The sequence below is a fragment of the Pocillopora verrucosa genome, chromosome 8 (assembly GCF_036669915.1).
Source record: "Pocillopora verrucosa isolate sample1 chromosome 8, ASM3666991v2, whole genome shotgun sequence".
Taxonomy (NCBI): domain Eukaryota; kingdom Metazoa; phylum Cnidaria; class Anthozoa; order Scleractinia; family Pocilloporidae; genus Pocillopora; species Pocillopora verrucosa.
This window is the reverse complement of record NC_089319.1, coordinates 6,038,377-6,060,017: the sequence shown is the minus strand read 5'-3', so window position 1 is coordinate 6,060,017 and position 21,641 is coordinate 6,038,377. Positions and strand designations below refer to the sequence as shown.

The 21,641-nt window shown below is 36.9% G+C and overlaps 2 protein-coding genes across 2 annotated transcripts; both read left to right on the top strand.

Moving 5' to 3' along the window:
- Positions 1–1,911: 1,911 nt before the first annotated feature.
- Positions 1,912–14,002, top strand: LOC131769829 (SLIT and NTRK-like protein 6). The gene is made up of 12 exons (XM_059085558.2): positions 1,912–2,194; positions 3,010–3,081; positions 6,169–6,240; positions 6,367–6,438; positions 6,556–6,627; positions 7,670–7,741; positions 8,497–8,568; positions 9,192–9,278; positions 10,514–10,671; positions 11,131–11,565; positions 12,540–12,678; positions 13,421–14,002. The coding sequence occupies exons 1-12, from the start codon at positions 1,992–1,994 to the stop codon at positions 13,470–13,472; spliced, it is 1,506 nt and encodes a 501-aa protein (XP_058941541.2). The 5' UTR covers positions 1,912–1,991; the 3' UTR covers positions 13,473–14,002.
- A 517-nt stretch (positions 14,003–14,519) lies between these two features.
- Positions 14,520–18,637, top strand: LOC131769827 (uncharacterized). The gene is made up of 5 exons (XM_059085554.2): positions 14,520–14,828; positions 16,313–16,462; positions 16,960–17,052; positions 17,419–17,527; positions 18,134–18,637. Exons 1-5 carry the CDS (start codon positions 14,589–14,591, stop codon positions 18,238–18,240), a joined length of 699 nt encoding a protein of 232 aa, XP_058941537.1. The 5' UTR covers positions 14,520–14,588; the 3' UTR covers positions 18,241–18,637.
- Positions 18,638–21,641: the final 3,004 nt, after the last annotated feature.

Sequence of the window (21,641 nt, the reverse complement as noted above, 5' to 3'; positions counted from 1 at the left end):
GCTAATTTACGTTTTCAACTCAGTTGTTAACACTTAATTACCTGTTATACTCTCCCACCAACGCAGCACCACAGTTTCTTTAGAAACTTACCCCCTTTATTCATTTGGTATTTTATAGCAGAAAATGTGATTTGTTGTCGCGTTGCCTATGAAACCTTCGAAGATTTTCGCGGTGTACTCCATGTCACAAATTACGAAATACTTTAACAAAAAACACACTTATGCTCAAGAACATAAACTGTATTACTATTCTTTATGATTATATCATTTTGGAGGGCACTGAGAGGATAAAAACTGAAAAAAATGACTAAATCACGCGTGCGTGAGAGCGGGTTAAAATGCATTTTGCCCTACCAAATACTTCATTTTAGCCCGAAAAATTTCTCGCCAACAATGCCCTACAAAGTGATATTGATATACTGAGACAAGGAATATACTTGTCTATCCCAGCAATCCTGTTCCGTCTGAGAATCATGACCTATTAATCATTACTTCTCGGTAAATGATTCTTTTAGCTAGTTTATCTACAGCTACAGCGCTCTTGTTTAGATTTCCGGATATTTTAGCGGCATTTAAGCGGAAGATGACAACAAATGAAGAAAACATTTTATCAACGGATACCGAGGCTTGCTTGGTGGTATCTAAAAGTGCTTTTTTTTATTCTTTAGAGGGAGGTCGTTAAGACTCAAAAGAGCCGGAAGGGAAGGAAGCCCTTGAATAAAATTTCATTCTTTGATTTTTAGGGTACCATTCCAGCCACTCTATGATTGATAATTGAGATTTGTATAAAAAGATTGACGAAAAACTGGACAATCTAGTCTGTTCGCTTCCCACTTCATTTTAAAGTGACGCACAGTTTTTAAAGTGACGCACACTTTCCTCACAAATTATCAAAGAAACAAAAAAGTGCAATTTCAGATATTCATTTGGCTCTTTTTCTTCCAATCCGCGATTATCAGCTATTCACTTTTTTGATAGAGACGCCTCGGGAAATAACTTTTATTCTGCACTTTTTATCATTGGTACATCGTTCCTATTTTGCATCATTGAATGGCTTCCTTTATGGAGAGTTGGATTGTCTGACAGAATGACTTTTTAAGGACATCTGAAAGCAGTGATATTGAAAACAACAGTATTTATAAACATATTTATTTCCCTTCACGAGAGAGAAAACTATTAGAGATATGGTCACCTTTTAGTGAGTGTATACACTTAAGAATGTTGGTTCTTATTTTTTTTCCTTCTTGATTGAAACACGTTTTGATGGTCAGTAGTTTTCATTCGATGCGTAATTCTTTACTTCATGCAGTTGGAAGCATTAACTACCCTTTAAGATAAGACGATGAAAATGACTTGAAGACTTTAAAATATATATGTTACAATCAGACATGACAGATGTAAAAATTTAGTACTTAAAGTTCAATATTGTAATTTGCATTCAGCAACTCTTTAGTGAATACCAATCTATACTTTTTCATAAGTGTTTTAGTAAATAAAGTAAGAGATACATTAATGAATCATCTGACAAAAAAAAAAGTAGAGAGCCTTCCTTGTTCTTTAATATCAAAATGATGAATCAAAACTGAATTTCCTCATCATCTATGCATGTTTCAGTTAGTATAGTGGCCGTGTTAAACTTGTTACCTAGGCAAACGGCAAACAGCGAGCATCACAATAAATACTTAATCTCCTACACATTGGATTTTGGTTAAGTTCTGGGTTCATTCATGTAGCCAGAATTCATCACATTAGAAATGGATGTTTTGGAGTTCTTGGAGGCAGGTGTGTCAGTAGTTTGACGAGTATTTCCGGTGCGAAACCATTTCCATTGTAATATATGAATTACTGAGAGTCAGTGAGCGTCAAGGTTTCCTGTAGGGTAGCTGTGACGCATGCGTGGGCAAATATTTATAAAATACTTTGTCGCGTTGTGTCGATCAAACGATATTTACACGAGCGAGATCGGATTTCATTGAGTGCAAGAAAAGGAAATGGATTTGGTTGTAGCTCCATGGTGCAAACAGTTAAACGTTATCTGTTTTTTACTACTTCTCCAAGCTACCACAACTCTTTCTCTTTCTTGTCCCTCAAAGTGCGAATGTGTTGAGGTCAGAGCAGTTTTATACGTAGAATGCTACAACGTCTCCTCTTTGAAAACCATACCTTCTGGCATCCCAGCAAATGCACGCAGACTGTGAGTATAACTTAAGTTTATTTGCTTCCTAACCTTTGATACATGTCTTGTTATCAAATCATAAAATTTTGTCACCTTTCAGAAGCGATTTGTTGTTTTAAAACATAGTGGCGAGGATTTCAAATGGCGTGAACATGGCCGATAAAATTCAATTACCGTGTGCTGTCGAACCTTTAACCAGTCAATCGCAGTCAGTCTTTTAACATCAACATGTCACTCTTGCAAACCGGATTGCTGAAGCATTTGCTTTCATTTAGATCGATTCGATAATGAAAGTTTCTCGGACACGCCGCAGCGGGAAATCGAAATTCAGTGTTATTCGGGACAATTTGTATAATCCAAATAGTTTTCTGGTTTTGCCGTTTACTTGCTCAGAGTTTGAAAGAATTCCTGAAGTAAGCGGTTGTAACAAATGTTCGTTTCGATAAGCAAACATTTGACAGATTATCAAAAATGTTTAGGAAGGCGAATGCAGATAGTTGCTTATTACTTGTCGTCGTCAATAAACAATGGAAGTAAAGTTCTCTTTATTAATATTCACTGTCCTGAAAAAACTAATGTTGTTCTTTATTTCGCTCGAGATAACAGGAGCTGTATCTAAAGCACGATTTTTTAAATGTAAACAAAGCACAAAATGCAGATGACAAAAACGACATATGAACACAAAGTCTGAATTGAATATAAGCACTTCAAACTTTAGACCTTGTTCCTCGCATTTTTATGAACGAAACTTCTTTCTTGTTTGGTTCAATAGTAAACTACTTTATAAATTTCTCTGGCTCACACGTTATTTCTCGCTTTTGTTTTCATCGTAGGATATTCAGCAAAACGCAGATATCACTGATTCAGAAGAACGCCTTTCAAGGATTGCCTAATGTCACTGAAATGTAAGTTATTTTAGTTATATATTTCTTGACATTGTGTGACAACGTCGCCTTTTATTATCGGCGCATATTTTCTGGAGCTATCTTTTGTACAAGATCAAAACCTACTTCCTCAGCAGAAAGAAACAAATACACACACACGTAGAATGTACAAGTACTAATAAAACATGATTGTATGTTGTCGGAAATCGGCTTTTTTTAGAAGATGTGGCAAGAAAAGGAGGAATAAATATCGCGAAAATCAAAATACCGGTTTCACCAAAAAACCACATTTGTTATGCATGGCAGGTTTTTAATAGAGAGGGTGTTCCTATAGGCCACATTGAATCATCTCTTGAGACGCTTGTCGAATTTTTTAATTAGTAATGACCTATACTATTTCAAACTGCCTATATCAATTTTGCTTATCAAGCCTGTTTTGGAGAATGTTTGGGTTGGTTACTTAAATAGAAAATATTTTTGGAACCGCGAGAATAAGTGCAAAATTTTCCATGTGTTTTTTTTTTCCGCGCATATTTTTTCTCAGATGCTTTAACCTGCTTCGTTAAGTTCTTAACTCTGTTGATAAGATTCAATGAATTTATTGCCACTTAGACAATAGATAATACGGGATAAATAAATTATTAAAGCTCTTACAGAACTGATTAGTTATAAACTGAAATCGAGACAACAACTCTGAGAGTAATAAGAAAACTAATGAAAAGTACCTAGAAATTAAATCGAAATTAGAAAGCTTTTACTCGCAAAGATAGCGTCACGCGTTCCAAACAACTTTGCCAATTAACTTCTCAACCGATCATTCCAGAAGGCTGGTTCAAACAGACAAATATATTATCTAGATTGATACTTCACTTCACAAAATACATTGTGCAATACTTAATAGTTTACATTCTTAAGTTTCTTTTTGTCAAAAACCAGGGACAGTATGATCCATCCTTGCCCAAGGCAATCTTAAAAATAGCTTTTTGTAAATATAACAGAAAACCACCTCTTATGTTAAATTGCTTATCTCTGCGGAATAGTGTCTGTTTAGTATTGTTTCCTAACCTCCTCGCAGAATATTATAAAATGAACTTCATACACAAATCCAAACAATTTTCGAGGCTTTTAGCACTCCATTCAGCGCCATTCTCAAGCAATCCGTCGGCGTTTGTGAAGTTCAATGAACTCGTTCGTCTTTTCTGTTCTTTTAATTAAAAATATGCCAAACAGATTAACAAACGATTATAACACCCAATGCTAAAAGGCCGGCCCAGTGTGTGGGATTTGAATAAATTAGCTATCAAAAAGTACAGAAGTAAACTGGCGGAAAGTTTCAAGGAATCGATTGGGCTTCGATGAAGAGTTATTGAGAAGCTAGTTGGTTTTTTAGGAGTAAATACCATGAAACTTGTAATCAAAAACAACGCAAATCCACGGTTTCACTTCAATCTGTGATTCTTGGGTAAACTAATCTATCCGTTGCCTAGAGCGAGGGAGAAATCAGAAAAATCCTGATCGAAGTGACAATGCAAGACTTGAATAGGCTATTATTCCAATAATGATATTAATTTACCGGGGTATTTCAAAGTGTTACAACCGTAGTATGTTCTAGTAAAACGAAAAATGTCTTCACGTACTCCCTGGGGCTTATATCATTTACGTAAGTGGCTGTCTCGACATTATGCAAATGATGAATTGAAGAGGTTAGAGATCGTGTCAAGAATACTTATCGTTACTTTGTAAGTGTTGGGTTTTTATATTAGCCTCTTTGGATATGAATTGATAAAGAAGTTCATGTTGTATCAGTGTCAATCTCTCTAACTGGCTAAGCATTTATTGACCAAAACCAAAGATGTAAATCTTTGGCTTGCGTTTTTAAAATCACCAAATTTGTGCTTTGAGTACATGAAGAGCACGGCATGCCCGGTTTGATTACGAAGCTGTCAATGAAACATAGATAAAAAGACTGACATCATGAATCGCCATACAATGTGTTTTGCTACTCTTTAACTATCGTTTCTTAATTTCTTTTTTTCTCTTTTAAATACAACTGATCCACATTTTAGAAATTCCTGAAGCAAAATCGACTCGACGTAACCTTGACGCTAGAGTCAGATTTCCGGCTTTCCAAGCACTTTGTTGTTTAAGATCCGTATCCCGGTATATTCTATATTGAACAAGGTCACCGTATTGCTACTTAAATAACTGACGCCTCGGTAGACTCTCTCGTGGAAATATAGAGAAGATATTATTAAATATGATCAATACGGTTGTTTTCTTAAATATTTCGCATAAGTCGGACTTTTGTTGTACCTGAGTGTCTAGGCAAAACTATTCAAACTACTTGAGAAGAAATTTGTAAAATGAAAGATAGAATCCCTCGTTTTTTACAACTTTTGATGATTAATGAAACAAAAAAGAGTATCTTATGTGCTAGATGTCGGATCAGTATAATCAGACTTGTAGAAAAAAATTTTTTTTCTCTTTAAACCAGAAAACCTTCGCCATTGATTCATTTTTTCTTACTGGCCAAGAAAAAAAGAGTTTATCTTATTCTTGAATACAAAATGAAAACGCTTTTGCCGCACCCGGTCGGATCAAACATCAGTATTTCAACACTATGTGAATACACTAATGTAGACACACACCATCAAATAGCGAAATGCCTATAAGATAATCTGTAGTGTAGGCCTTATGTGGAGAGCGCGCGGTTTTTCGAGCATACTTCAAAAATGCAGGCAGCGGAGTCTCGACTTTTCCAATTACTATTTCTTCTACAGCTTTGCTGCTCAATATTCCCCCCTCCCCCCCCCCCCAGAAAAAACCCATGGAAACACCAGCTCCATGGGCTGTACACGAAAACGAATTTAAATACTGGGATAGGGCTTTAAAAATCTGATCCGAAATGTTGATTTTGAGAAAAATACCGTGAAAAGACAGAACTGTTCTCAAAAAGTATGAAACCTTGGGGAAAAGCTTACCACGTGGGATGGATTAACTTGAATTGTATGCTATCAAAATTTAGTTCCCGTCGTTTGGAAAAGGTTTCGAACTCAAGTAATGATATCCAATTCTGTAAAGTATCACTTGTTATTTTTCTATTTGCAGAGAAATGCGGCACAATCCATTAACAACAATCGAAGGAAACGCTTTCCAAGGCCTTAAAAAGCTTAGAGAGTTGTAAGTTTTTCATCGCTTTCCCAGTGTCCGATGTTTGCTTTGTCGTTCGAGCATTCTTCTATCTCTTTCAAAGCTTTTTCCTTCCTTTACTGTATACTCATTGTTTTTTCTTTTTTATCTTTGCAGAGTGTTAAATAGCAACGATATAAAAGTTCTTTATAAAGACTCTTTCCAAGGAATCTCTCAAATAAAAAGGATGTAAGTACTTAGATAAATCTTGATTTCCCTCTGCCATCAGTTTATATGTCTTCATGTTGTCACAACATGTTCTTCTTCAAGAGTTCAAAATTAATCGTAGAAGCTTTCGTTTTGCAGTCATCTTTCCCATAACAATTTGCAAACGCTTCCGGAAGGATTATTTGACGACACAGTTAACCTGGAGTACTTGTAAGTTTTTAGAATTATTGTAAGTTTACGAAATTACGTACTTAAGCTTTAAAATCTATTTTTAGGTAGCTTCGTGGAAATTTTGTGTAATAAAATTGGTATGACACAAATGCTGCACCATAAAAATAGGGAAAACGAAAATTCCTTTTCGGAGAGAGAAGATTAGCACCGATTTCAAAAGAAGGACTCGAATATTTCTGATATTTTTCAAGATACACCTTATTGCAATAACGTTTTATAGAATAATACCCACAACAATAAATAATCTCCTTATGGACTTACTGTAGCTGCGAAAATTGCTTATAAACTGATTTCTGTTAACTTTATATGATTTACGAAATTCACTTTTCATCTTTTTCACGTCAGCCATGGAGAGTCTGCCGTGTCTCGGGGAACTGCTCATGTTAATACATATTTTGAAATTTTCTTTTTGTTCGCTTTTTTTTCTTTGAAAATGTTATTGCAGTTAGGTGTATACCTCCCGAAGTAGTATCGAAATTATAGTTCGAGTTGGTATGGGGATCTTTGACAATTCTCAACCATTTCTACTTCATTTTGCATAATCAATATTGATAGTTATGTTTTTATGTTTTGACAGATCTTCTTTCTATTGTAACTTTTTCTTAGTTCCGACTATTTGTTAAGTAATGAGATATATCAGTAAACCTATATTGCACTGCAATGCACTGAAAAGCAATATGGTGCACGGTGGTTAAATCCTGTCACCCTAGCGAAAAACTACGATTAAAGTGGATTACACTGTATTACTGCACTGCACCACACTGTGATGTACCTTAAACTTATGCACAGTACCGTAAATTTGAATAAGAAAACTTTTTTTGAGCACAAAACAACTGACACGAATTCAACATTAATGTTTTCTAACGCTTCAAAGCTTTTACACGTAACAATCTAATTTCTAATCCTTGCACTCAACTAACACTGTCAAACCACGATCGGAGTGAATATTACTAATCTAGTTTCAGTGTTCATCGTGACCTTGTTTAACATTTCATGCCATGATTTCATCCGCCTCTATTAGGAGACTTGACAACAACAAAATAACTTCGATATCTTCCACTCTCTTGGCAAGACATGGGGAGTTATCAATTTTGTAAGTGCTCAGTAGTGAACTAAGAGATGTCTCAAAACTCAAAGCTAACAACAACATTAACATGTTTTTTGTGCTGCAAATCATTTACGATCATATAATTGCATTTAACTGATTCGCGCTGATTTACGTTCATACACCGTTCCCTACACCCTGTGGTTGCAACCTTTGGGAAAGATAACCATTTTCTGAACATGGGAAGCTTTTTTATTGCCATTAACATGGTTGGATGCCGTTTGAAAATCGCTCGGGGCCGATTGGTTTGAGTGTACTACAATAGAAAGGAATATTACGCTCGATCAAGCAGGCATTTTAGGGTGCACTTTGTCGTTCGTGTTTGCTGTGACTCTGTTGTCAACTCTGTCGAGTGAGCCCTCTTAATGACCATGGGGAAGAAAGGAAACCACTCACAACGGCAGTTGCAAAGGCATTTTCTGCCCCCTAATTCTCGAAGTTTTGAAACGGTTAATCGGAATCAAGAGACTTCGTCACTACGTTGAACTGATTGCTCTCGAGCCAAATGGCCCATAATGCCTCAGGGTTTAAGCTGATCTACGTAACATTATTTTCCCTCTACCCATCTATACTCCTGGGGGGTGAAGAGAGGCAAGCCAAGAACACAACACAATGACCCGGTCAGGTACTGGATCCGAGTCTCTCAACACGGAATTAAGTGTTCCTTACCTTGAAGTCTTGAACTACGTTACTGTGCGCTTTTTGATTTTTGATAATCCCTTCTCGTGTTTTTCATGTTTCAGGGAATTGAAGGATAATCAGCTAACTGAGTTTCCTTTAGAACTTCTCAAGAACTTAACTAAATTATCTACTCTGTAAGTAGAAAATCATGGTTGTGTTTAACTTATTTTTACTATTTCATTACTTTGTCACCAAAGCCTTGTCCCATAAGTGTGCTATACTTGTGTTGAAATACCTGAACCACCTTGAAAGAGCAATTGTTTTCATGAGTGTCGAGAGTAGTAGGAGATTTTAATGGTTTTGCTCACCTTCCATCTGTGATTTCTTCAGGAAACTCGCGCCATTTTCTGCACCAATCAGCTTTAAAACTCATCAATCGCAATATGGACAACCGCGTTTTCCCGCGCTTTAGGCAGTTTGCTTGTTTTCACTTTGAGTTCTTATTGGCTCTTCACGGTATTTTCCTTTGCTCTCTGATTGGCTCTTGTGATTCCTTTGGTTTTGGTTGGACGACGCTCCAATGAAAAGCGCTCTTGTTCTACCATGCTGATAAAGTATGGTACAATGTCCTTCAGACACTTTCATTATTTTTCCTTTTGATAATTAAGATCTGGCATTGCAACCGTTGTCGCCTCGGCAGAGTTTTTGTAGCTGCATCGCATACTTTTACCCAAACATAATTTTTTTACTACAGCCCCACATCACACAATTGCACCACGCGAACATGATCTGAAGGCTTCATTGTTATTTTTTGCAGTCTTTTGGATGGCAATCTTTTCACCACGATCCCCTACGAGGCCAAGGAGATATTCGACAACATAGCCCGGCACCAGCGTTCAACTATGTGAGTACTTGAAAATGTTCTGCAAATTTAAAATCTATCGAACAAAAAGTTGGAAGTGAATTACGTTTGCGTGCAGGAAACAACTGGGAAAATACATCGAAGATTTCGAAACTCGGATCGTGTGACGTTCTATAGTTACAATTATTATGTGTAAAATACGTACGATCTGGGATTAAAAGGATCACTGTTTTATTACATCAGCAGAATCATACTGAAAATGACCAAATTTTGAGTATCTTCAAGTGCAAAAGGATAATGCTTTTACTTCGTAAAAATCGTTTATTTTAGGTGCAAGTTGTAGATACATCTTTCATCTTCAAGAGGTTGTGCGTTTATTTAGAAGTAAGCACTTCTAAAACTCAGGAAAGTGGATTTTACGAAGCCTAGTGGGTCAATTTTGCCCATTCTTCTCTAAGTTAGAGCTCTTTCACTCTTTCGCTCTTTAAAACGAGGTTGCGTTCAATTTGCCGCTATATCAGTTATGTATGATTAATGATTAATAATGTCCACGTATTCTGCCCGATGTGACCTTTCGCAGAAGACCGAATCATCAAAATCGCTGTTATAATAGTTTATTCTAGTTTCTCCTGTACAATGCAACTTTTTCCTAATTTATTTCAGTAAAGCTTTTACATGACAGTTTTAATGTATTTAAAATTTTTCTTGCTTCAACGGTTGAAAGAATGCCGACATGTCTATGTTGTGACTTCAGTTTGGCTCTAGACTGATCAGTTATATTATTGCATACTTTCGTCGTGTTTTGCGGCTTATGTGAATGCAAAAAGCCAGAACTGAACTGTTCAGGTTTCCACTTAACTTCCCCTCAGCACTAAACAATAATGGTTGATGCAGCGCAAGTAGTGCTGGAACAATGGCTGGGAAGAATAAGGAAGAAGTGGCACTAACAATTACACCATGAATTCTTCTGCACATGACATTATCTCTTCCATGAGTCAAAGCATGTCCGTTGCGAAAAAAAGAGGCGTTTATGAAAAACATATAACGAAAGGCGTTTAAATGTAACACTGAGCTGACTTGAAAACTACGCACTCATTACGTGCGATCTCTTGACGTTTTGACCTCGAAGAGTGACTAGCATCTAATTTCTCCTTACAATATCATCCCTGAATCAAACATTAAGGTCACGAGAATAAAGGAAATGATCTCAAAGTCAAGGGACTCTCGACCATTAAACAAATTTTCCTTGTCAGTAATTTTCATTTTCTCTTATACAGAGGGCTTTCCCGTAATCCACTGTTGTGCACCCAGGACCTCAAATGGCTTCAGACTTGGATTGACCTCCATCCATCGGTCCACTCTGTGGACGAGGTCATGTGTCAAACACCTGTTGGTAACTGGAGCAAAGTGGCTACTTTTAACTTCAGTCTCTTGGGTAAGATTGTTTCTTTGTTTCTGGGTCTTTCTATAAATTTGCTCGTCACTAGAACAAGAACAAGCTGAGGTGTCTGTAAGAGACTGATCGCGTGAGTACAGTTGAACATCCGGTGCTACTATGGCCCGAAGAATACTGTTAGTGTCAGCTCATGGGGGGTGAAATTATTAGGGTGATGATGAGGTTTAAGACATTACTTGGTGTATGCTTGCACGGAGATTTCTATTTGTGGAGGTTCGCATTTCATCACTTTCTTGATGGCTCTACATTATCAAAGCTTAATTTGTCTTATTCCAACCGCGCCCCTTTTGAAAGGTTTCCTCTGTCATCTGATTGCAAATGAATGAACTCTTAGTCCACAGAGGAAGCTTTGTCGCCGAAATTTTCATTTCTAGTTAGGAATCGACAGCTTCCATCATGCTGTTTTTATTTATTGTTTTTATCCCTGCAAATTTTCAGAAACAAATCCATGGCCGAAACCTGGAGTAATAAGCGAACATACGACTTCGTCTACACTATCATTACAAACCACATATACGTCAGCATTCATCAAATTAGCCGCTACGTCATCAACTACATCACAGGCTTCCACTGTGGTCACGTCATCAATTATCTCACCGGCTACGTTATCAGCGACATTAACTACGTCATCAGTTGCATCATCAAACACCATTACGCCTTCCCCTTCCTCCTCGTCAAATTCTGCATCATCGACGACAGTCGTCACAAGCCCTCCGGAAACAACAGAAACACCAAATACATCTAAAGAGACTGATGACGTAACCACAATCTCTACAACTCAAGAAATTACGGAAAAAAGTATTCCACCAAAATCGTCCGACACTGTGACTGCGGGCTCAAAGGTAGATGTTTCCACAACATCAATCGAAAAAGGTGAGCCAGGTTAATCCTCTAACTCCCAGGAGTGACTAACATAGAATTTCTCCTTACAATATCAATACGATATCAAGCAGGAAAGTGATAAGAATTAAGAAAGAGACAAATTAAGGGAATTTTAGTTGATCCAATACCAAATTCTTAATACTAACGACATAAGAAATATATGAAAGACAGTAAAGAGAATTAATAATGAGATCTTGGCAGTGAAAAGGTTAAGGCATTTCTCTATCATTCATCAAAATTCTAGTAATATTCTTCACTGTGTCTATCGGCTTTAGTTGCTCAAATTGACGGAAGTGGGCAGTGTTACTAGACAAATTCAAAACATTTCCGATTCGTTTTTTTTAATCAGAAATTATGAGGGCACTTGGAAAACGGTGACGACATCACGTCGTCATCAACTTCTAACGATATCCCAGTAAGCTCAACAAATATCGGAATATAATTTTGTGTTTCCCATTGATTGAACAATAGCTGACACAATTATTACTCAAAGTTCAGACGCAGTGACTGTTTGAGTTGCAAGCAGCCGCACTATTTTCTTTAGTAGAGGACAGGCCGCGATGACAAGATGATTTTGAAGGGAGAGAATATCAGAACAGTCACAATTAAAATTATTTTTATTTATAAGCTAATGTAACCACAGCACCAGTATCAATCGTGTACACTAAACAAGAATAAATAACTAGATGCAATTTTACACTACAGTGATAAAATTCCACAGAAAAATTAATATCGACTTTTGCAAATGATACTGTTGGCTATAAAGGTTATGTAAAGGAAATAAATTTTAAGCAACTATCTTCCGAAATTTCGAACCTTAGATACAGTCCATTTTTCCTTTCTTTCCTCTTTACAGGCCCACCGGCGGTTTTGTTAAATTTATTATTAAGAAATTATGTATAGATCTCAGAGATGCCAAGGCTTCATTTTTCTGACGGATTTTTTTTCCAACCTTATTAATTTAGAGAGTGCCTCAAAAGGAAAGTCATTAACCAGGAATCAAGAAGTAATTCTCTCAGCTTCCCTAGTCAGCGTTTGTATGATTGCAATAGTTGCTGTCGCGATGTATTTTTTCAGGAAAAAAGTACTCGTCCGTCAGAAAGCGTAAGTAAATCAACGGTTTTAAAAAGTCCTCCTACGAACGAGTTTAGCCTAGCACTGAGTCAGACTTATCTGGGAGAATATTGCTATAACTTCGCTATTATGGCAGCTGAGGACTGGCACGTTTTCATAAGAAACTCCTGCAGGTTTTATTACACATCGAGAACGAACGTCGCAACCACGTGACCTAAATGAAGACTGAGACTGCGGCGATGTTTTGAAGGCCGGCAATCTAGCAACCATCTGAGATTAGCCTGTAGAGTAGGCTCTCGTTATCAGCCTCGGCCCTAGCGTCCTGAGCAAAACGAGCTGGCACCGATGATAAGCCGGACCCAGACCCTTTGCAGACCTATCCGTGACTTCCTTTGTTCGAGGGCCCATTCGCAGGCTATCTGGAATGAGATGGGTAGCCATTTATGTCAAAATTTCGTTTAGATTCGCCGTTGAATTTAAATGCAGTTTTATGACAAGTTAGCGCGAGAAGAGATCGACAACTTAACTTTGATGAGAATGTGAAAATTCTATACCATTTAACCCGCAGGAGTTTTTAACTTGTTATTTTACCTCTCAATTTTAAACCATTATCTAGCAAACAGTGCAGAGAATGAACAGCTTATCAGCTCAAGGATGTTCTCCTGATCTAACTCATATTCTCCGAAGCGACTTGTAAGGAAATATACGTTAGCCTGAAGGGAGAATCTCTTACCAGATCTTGAGTGACCGATGTTGTCTCTTTTCATTTTAGAATCAATGCAAGACTTCCTAAGATGATGTACGATCGTGTGAATGCGGTGTAATTGAATGAAGGATGAGATGTGCTATGAATCACGAAGTGATTGCTAGTTCCAGCACCGGGTCTGGAAATGCAACAGATTAGCTGAATATATCTTCCAAAGATAGGATTAAATAGAAAGAGCAACATTGGCTGAGCCTGCTACAGCTGATAAATTCGGAGAGTGGGAGAAAGAGCAAATGCTGACAGAGAATGGCCCGGTAAAATAGAAAAAAAGACATTGAGAAAGTTAAAACCACAACATTAGCGTTGCCAGTGCAGAAGTTGCGTTATTCGTTGCATAGAACATCGTGGTAAAAGACGAACACAAACCGCTCCTAAATGGATTTTTATCAATTATTTAAAATCATGAATTTACTTTAGCCATATTCATAACAGTGACAGCCGGAGATGCGACATTCTAATTATTATTATTTTTTTTAATTCTAGTATAGTTTAGAGATACTGTTTAAAAAGTTTTGAGAAAACAAACTGTATGTTATACATACTTATGTGAGGTTCAATAAAAATTTATTTGGCCCTTAATTTGATAAAGGGTTTGTTGATATAAAATGGTCTCCATTTTTTTCCTAGCCATTTTTGAAAAAAAGATGTGTGGTGTTGGTTTAGACTGACCTACTTATAATTATCGCGCAATCGACTTGGCTCCGAATGCTCCAAAGATTTTTTAACTTTTTTAATAAATGAATTATGTTAAGCTGATTGCAATGAGATATTAAAAACATTGGATTCATTGGTCTCGTATAGTTATTGGCTTGTAAAGCTCAAAATAAGAGTGTATGGAAGACACTCTATTGTCGCAAGTGAGTTGCCCATCATTACGAAAATTAATGAAATTAAGAGTTAGAGCTTTAATCATATTTGGCTATTCAGATACTTTTCATGGTGAAGAATAAAAATTTAGATTCCTATTAGAAAAGCAAAAGTTTTACGTCTGACTTCAATGAATTGTGGCAAAAAGCGATGTATTTATAGACCTTAATTTCACAGTCTCGTGAAAACGAAATTAGTTTCCATAGAAACCAGCGTGACATTGCAGCACACACGCACTTCTCGGGGTCACGGTCGTCATTTCGAAGCTGAACAACAACAGCAATGGCCTAGTTTACAAGGAAAAGAAATGTCTACAGTGGCACAATGTGTCTCTGGCTTCGGCCAGGGAGCAGACACATCCGCCGTGCTTACAAATCGTTCAAAATACATCACCATTATAGCAGATGAGCCGTATTTTTCGCGGCATTCAAGATGTAATACTTTTCCACAAGCGCGACATAGGAAGGGAACCAGACCAATGCACAAATCCACGCTAACTTACGAAGTAAAACCAGTTAAGACTTCGTATGTCAGCTGTATGAAGTCGGTAGGTAAATATTTTTTATCCTAACAGCGTGGTGAGACAGCTGTGTGTTGTTTAGTTTCACACGTTGTATGAAGCGGCAAAGCAAATAACACAAGTGTTTTCAATCATCTGAATAGGTTTCTTAAGAATGAGTTGTATTTTTACGCTGTCAAGTGTACTCCTTGTATATAAATATTCCCTCTCGCAGCAATGATTACTCTTCTTCAGATGAGAGCTTGTATGTTTTTAGTTGCGGCTTTTAGGACGCAATAACCATTTCGTGATCTAATTGTTCACAGCAAAGGCGAATGACAGCCACAGTCAATATATTATAAAGTTATTGCTACCCTGACTTTTCAATCCCACATATTAAATCTACAATTCGACGAAACATAATTGACGTAATTTTTTATTTCACTATGTGGAAGATTGATGGATTTAAAATGAAAATAACAAAATTGAAATTTCCGATCGATCGTATTCTTTATTTCGGGGGCCTGGGAATTTTAAAACCACAGAGGTATGGTATCGCTCTGACGAAGGGCTAACGCTCGAAACGTCAGCTTTTTTACCCTTTACGGTGGCTAATTTACGTTTTTAACCCAGCTGTTAACACTAAATTACCTGCTATCCGAAAGTTATGTTGGTTGAAGTATTTGGCGTGCTTTATAGAACTTTCCTGTCCTTCAGACGTACAGAACCTGTTTTCCTTACTTTTTTAGGCCTGACCTAAGAATCACTGCCTTGCATACATGTGTCTTAAACACCATACTCTTTGGCAGTACACACGCTGTCTATTTAACCAATTACATCTTTAAGGCACTGCTCCCTTGTAAAAATGCGGCATGAAGAGTTTTTTTTATATAAACTAGTGGTAGCCGGTGACACCTTTCTCTAAGACAGGAACTGAATTCTGCAATTTGTTCACTTGGAGCCTTGCATAGCACTAATTCAAGATTTGACTTAATTTTTTTTTTAGTTCTCTTGTACAAAATTATTTGGTAGGGCTCACTTATGGCTAGGTGATCTTGTGTATTATAATAGCAGCATTAAAGAAAAGCAATACAAAGGTTGCATCTGTCTTAAAGGCTATGGTACAAGATCTGAACCTTTGTGCTAATCCTTGGATAGCTAAAACTTGTTCTGTTCAACTGCTCTACATTGCTGTTTCTCTCTCTACTTTCTCTTTCTTCCTCTCTTTTCCTTGCCTTTCTGATATTTGATGGAGAGAAAATGGTCCCTGCAGTAGCATGCAGATGAGACTCTCTTTAAAAATTATGAAATACCATTCAAGGTGATTATTTTCAGACATAATTTTTAAGAATTATTTTTTGTGCAACTGGTTCAGTGTTGTTTCTCTCTCCATTTTCCTTCTCCCTCTCTCTGTCTTTTCTTTTCCTTACTGATTTTGGATGGAGAGAAAGTGTTCCTGGAATTGGCATGCACAGAAGACCATTTCTTATAAACATTTGAGATATTATCTTGTTTTGATTTATTTCTCACAGAACTTTTCTGGACAAAAGAATTTACAACCTAGTAGGAGACCTCCTCCTTACCCATCTCAGCACACATCACACTTCAGTATTGGAATTGTACCAGGACACGACCTTGATACACACTCTAGGAAGACATTTGTGAGGCATCATACTAGTCCAGTAAGTGAAGTACCTGTGATAAGTATTATATTAATTATTATGCACTTAATGTATGGTCCTAAGGGAAATAGTTAGTTTTGTTTTCTCGAGAGTCCTAATGTTTCCTGAGACTTTGTTTAACATTTAAAATTTAACATTACAAAAACTGTGTTCAATCTCTTCATAGGAAAAAAAAGCAAAGAATAACTTTTTAATCTGCACTGTTATCCTTAGAAATTTATACTTAAAAAATAACAAGACACTGGAAGTTTAAACATAAATCTGTTTTATGTAGTATTTACATTTGATCCACAGTAATTGCTGTCAGCTTACTGTAACCTAAAGAATATTATTTTGAAACAAATGTTGTTATTGAATAAATGTCAAATTAGAGACCCTAAAAACCTAATGAGCAGTGCAGCTTTGAACCAAGTAATTATGGAAAGTGGTAAGGGTTGTTGAGTCCACTGTTTTAGATCCTACATGTTATACATTCAGTAACATAGCATCATTTACAGGCCAAAGAAATCCATGAGGATAACATCAGATGGAACAGACAGATGGCAGGAATTGATATGATTCAATCAACAAGACAGCAAGGTTCTCAGGAGGTAATGCTCCAGAGGGATTGGGAGGAACTTTCACAGAATTTTTGTTTTTGTTCCACATAGTTTTTCTAAATACCAAGATCACATAAAAAAAACAAATACCTTATGAAATTTTGAACAGTCAGTTGCTTCTAGCAATTGTGAAATCTGAGCCCATTGTCAACATGTAGACTAATGTAATCCTGAGACCAGTTGACCCTACTGCTCTATTTACGAGTCATCCTCTCACGGAGAGATTTGGGGAAGGTGAAAAACATTAATCATTGACCAAAACAGCCTTTTTGTTTCAAGATATTGTAAATTAATGACCAATCATTTACATTGTTATGTGTGTTGTTTCAACCAGCTGTGTGTCTTTTTTTTGTGCAGATGAACTTCTCAACCACTTATTGCAATGTGCATGATTTACTTGGAAGACAACAAGGCCCTGGGGTTAGGAGAATTCCAACAATTCCTTATTCTTATAACATCATCACAGGTAAAGAAAAATGACTACTTTAATCCTCATAAATGCTGTCTCTTATTTTCAAGACAAAGTACTAAATAGTCAGAAATTACAACTGTTTTTAGTTCCCATATTCATACAAGATTTAATATAGGCTAAAAGAATTGTCATGATGTTTATGACAATAGCAACTTTTGAAATTGAAGATATTGTCTCTGCCTTGTGGTGTGTCACTTCTTTTCTTATCATAATTTGATATCACTGGTGATCTCTTACTGAACAAAGGCAAAGCAGCATGGAATCTATTGGTTAACCCTTTACCTCCCATGAGTGTCCAAGACAGAATTTCTCCTTTCAATATCAATACAATATCAACCAAATAAGTGATGAGAATATAGAAAATATCGATTTGGAGATAACCGGTTGATCCAATTCTAAATTCTCTAAACTAACATTATAATAACTTTATGGTTGACAGTAAGGAGAATTACAAATTTGATATGGGAGTTAGAGGGTTAATTGTTAGTCAGAAAATCTTGGCTAGAAGCTGGAAAATTCACTTACCTCCTAATAATCAGAATATTCAATAATTATTCACCAAAACCTGAAGCATTCATAAAATCATTGATAACGTTACAGGTGAGCCTCAGTCAAGTCAGTTGGGAGATGACTTAAAACTCATATCTGGGAACAGAATTCTGAGCAGTGCTCGGCAAAGTGATGGAGAACAGTCTATTCTTGGATAGTAATACTCAATCCAATTTACTAAACAATGAAGAATGGTTCATATGAAGACAAATTTGCACTTAAACACCTGTAGATTGATACATTCTTACCTTATTAAGGACCTGGGAATGTTGGACTTGGTAATTTCATTGTGTTGTGTTTTTTAATGGCCTGTTGTCAATTTACAGCAAAATTGTGTAACTACATAACAGAAAAAGAAAGGCATGCCACTTTATGGAATTAAGTTTTTTTTCAGACTTGCAAGTTCGTTGAATGTAATAAAGACAATATTTTGTAAGTCTTTTGAAAGATAATTTGGGGAAAATTATCAATTTTTTAAAACTGTTGTGCTACACCTTAGGAAAGTTGTACTTCTCTTATTTATGGAATAAACCCTAAGTATTGTGTGCTGAACAATGAACAGTTCTTCTTAATTAAACACTTCTACGTCAAGCAAGCCAGAAACAACCCGTGCATAGCAAAAATGAGAGTGAAAAGGAACAGCTGCTTAAAGACGGGGGGGGGGGAAAGGCTTGCGCGTCATACTTCTAGAAATGCCTTGGGGTATTCAGACCTAAATTAAGTGATTTCCCGTAACTTGCACAAAAATTTGATTCTGCCAAAGGAAATCCTAAATCAAGAGCCTGGTTTCAGCAGACAGTGTACAAAAGCGGAGCCCATTACAGACCTAAGTCGTTGAGTCTAAATTTCACATGTGATATTTTTGGCTATACTTAACAATACACCTCTCAGCGCAGTAGTTCCTCCTCCCCTTCCCTCCAAGTTTGTACACACATATCTGTGAACTACCTTCCCTTTGAATTCCCGCTGGAGCATCAGCACTCTTTCCCATCTATAGCATGGATCATCTCATTAGCTCCTCCATTATTTTGGGCGTCGCCCTTGCAATTTCACGTGACGTGTACATTGTTGCTTTCTCTGTTGCTTAAGTCAATCTCCTTTATTCCCCGTGCTTCGATGAACGAGGTCTATACTATTCTTATTAGAAATACCTGTCCAAAGGTTTTTTGTGCAGGAGAAAGAACATTCCTACCGTCCCTCTCCTTTCATAATAAAATAATGATTGTGCGACTCACGCGGTGATTTGAATTGCAGATTTGTTTAGACTTATTAGAATTCACTTCGGCTGTATCAGGATGATTGCACGTGAAGCCTCGTAGAACTAAACTTGGCAGTTTGGTCTAAAGCTGCTTACTTTAAATAGCAGTATTTTTGCTGGATAAATCCTTGGCTTAAATGCATAGGACGGTACTAAATCCTGAAGGTGAAAGCTGAAATGTCGAGTGGTCGCCAACATAGGGTTTTGGTGTACAACGTTCTCGACACGTGTTGCAGCCGGCAACGGCAAGCGGAGAAGTCTTCTGAATTTTCTTTGAGCTCAGTTAAGTTTTTTCTTTTTTTCCTTTTTCTTCTACCCTTCGATGTAAGTTACCGATGTGTTTGTGAGTGTTTGATCAACCTAAAGCTTATTGTACAAGAATGATTTGAAGTGTTTCTCTCCCTCTGTTCTTTCGCTTGAAGTTTTGTTCACAAACTGAGCGCTTCATCACTTTCATTAAATTATTTCCTAGTGAAAAGATTTAGCTTTGAGATTATCACGTGAATTTGCAGATCATGTCATGTCATTGAGGTACTATGAAACGAAATGGTTCAATTTGGATTTTCAGGAGAGGCAGGTAATATTGACGTGCAGATTAACGATTCACCTAAATAGCATTTTTCCGAGGGAGGTGCTTCGTATAGTTTTGTGATAGAATAGCAAACGAGAGGCTTTGTCTCATTAACCAAGAGTTAAGAGTCTAAACTGGTCAGTATTGATCGAGTCTATCCCAATACATCTTGTATTAACTTTGAAAAGCTGAAATATCCTAAGAATTTCACCATTTCTTGGAGAGGTAAATGTATTTTTGTTACTCCCATATAAAAAAATTGTGACGGATAAATTTTTAAACCCTTTACACCCTAAAATCAGTATGCATATTCTCCTTACTGTTCTTTATACATTTCCTTTGGTACTGACAAGGAGAATTTGCTTGAAAATCAAGAGCTTCTTTACGGAGTTAGTGATCATTTCCTCCACTCTCATGGCCTCAATGTTTCAGTGATTCAGGGGTGATATTATGAGGAGAAATTAGATGCTTGCCACTCTTAGGAGTCAAAGGATTAAATTTTTTTATAGGCATCAATCGATTACTCTTGTTAATTTTATGCTGGGGTCTCCTACCGGAATGAGACTTGATGGTTATGTTCATTAAAACCATGTTTCTCTGATTGTTACGATTTTTGCAAGCTGTTCTTTGTCGATATGATTATTTTTTTTCATCACCCTTCAGGCAATTGCGAAACAGAAAGGGATGGCAATGGACCATTAACAAGATCAAGGTCGTAGAGAGACATCACAGTCAATACAGGTCAGTTTGTGGTTATATGTATGAGTTCACGTCCTTCGAAAGCCGGTAAACTCTTCTTCTCACCAGTCAGTGTGATACTAATTTGTAGGCATGTCATTCAAGCTCCTGTTTAAAACTGTGTTCTGAATGGGAAGATTGTTTCAAAACAGAAATGAAAGAAAGTTGGAAATATAGTCAATGATTGAGTTAAAATTTTTCAGCATGGAGTGAAAAAGGACATTTTGGATGACCACAATCGTGTTGTAAACAAACCAACTCAAGAATACAGAAGGCTCATGATCGTTGGCGTCTTGTACCTTTTGCATTCTATACCATTTTAGCGGGTGATAACTAAGGAGTTTTTAATATAATGTTTTGAGGTACAGTCGACCTGTATTAAGTTGGGTTGGGATTTTGCTAACAATGGCACGATTTTTTTATCCTTTTATGGGCATTGTCATTGTTGACAGCTTTGAGGCTCTTTTGTTATAAGAACAAAGGTTTGAAAGAACCGACGCGTATCCGATTTCCGAGCGCGAGATTCAAAAACTTCGTTAATGACCTGAATGTGACAAAATCTTTCTTTCTCGGGGTGGGCTTAGGGAGAAGTTATCTAGAGCAACGGCAAACTTGCCGGGGGACGGAAGGGTAAATTTGTTACATGGAGAGCGGGCTGTCGGCTGTGTAAAGTTCTCTCCTTTTTCCCGCAAATAAACGCAGAATTTCGAGGTAGAGAAAGGACGACAGTTTGTATCTTAAAATACGAATGGAATATGCCACACAACTATCGTAAAAGAAATCGAAACTGAAGCGAAGGTACAAGTATTTTTAAGTATTTTTGCTGGCCTGTTGTAATGCGCGCCAAACAAGTTGCGAGAAAGCTGTCTGTCTCAAGCGAAGAATTAAAAAGCGTCATAACCAATTATATTTGAAATATCTACTGTTAGAGCGGTTTATTGTCATAATAAAACCCCTTTCAGTGCATCAAGACCTTGAAAGTATTCAAAGCT

Excerpts from the sequence above, each read along its gene's own strand:
- LOC131769829 (XM_059085558.2), top strand. The coding sequence starts at position 1,992 with ATGGATTTGGTTGTAGCTCCATGGTGCAAACAGTTAAACGTTATCTGT. Across the intron at positions 6,241-6,366 it reads CTTAAAAAGCTTAGAGAGTT|AGTGTTAAATAGCAACGATA; the intron begins GTAAGTTTTTCA and ends TTATCTTTGCAG. Across the intron at positions 11,566-12,539 it reads CACAACATCAATCGAAAAAG|AGAGTGCCTCAAAAGGAAAG; the intron begins GTGAGCCAGGTT and ends TTATTAATTTAG.
- LOC131769827 (XM_059085554.2), top strand. The coding sequence starts at position 14,589 with ATGTCTACAGTGGCACAATGTGTCTCTGGCTTCGGCCAGGGAGCAGAC. Across the intron at positions 16,463-16,959 it reads TGAGGCATCATACTAGTCCA|GCCAAAGAAATCCATGAGGA; the intron begins GTAAGTGAAGTA and ends CATCATTTACAG. Across the intron at positions 17,053-17,418 it reads GACAGCAAGGTTCTCAGGAG|ATGAACTTCTCAACCACTTA; the intron begins GTAATGCTCCAG and ends TTTTTTGTGCAG.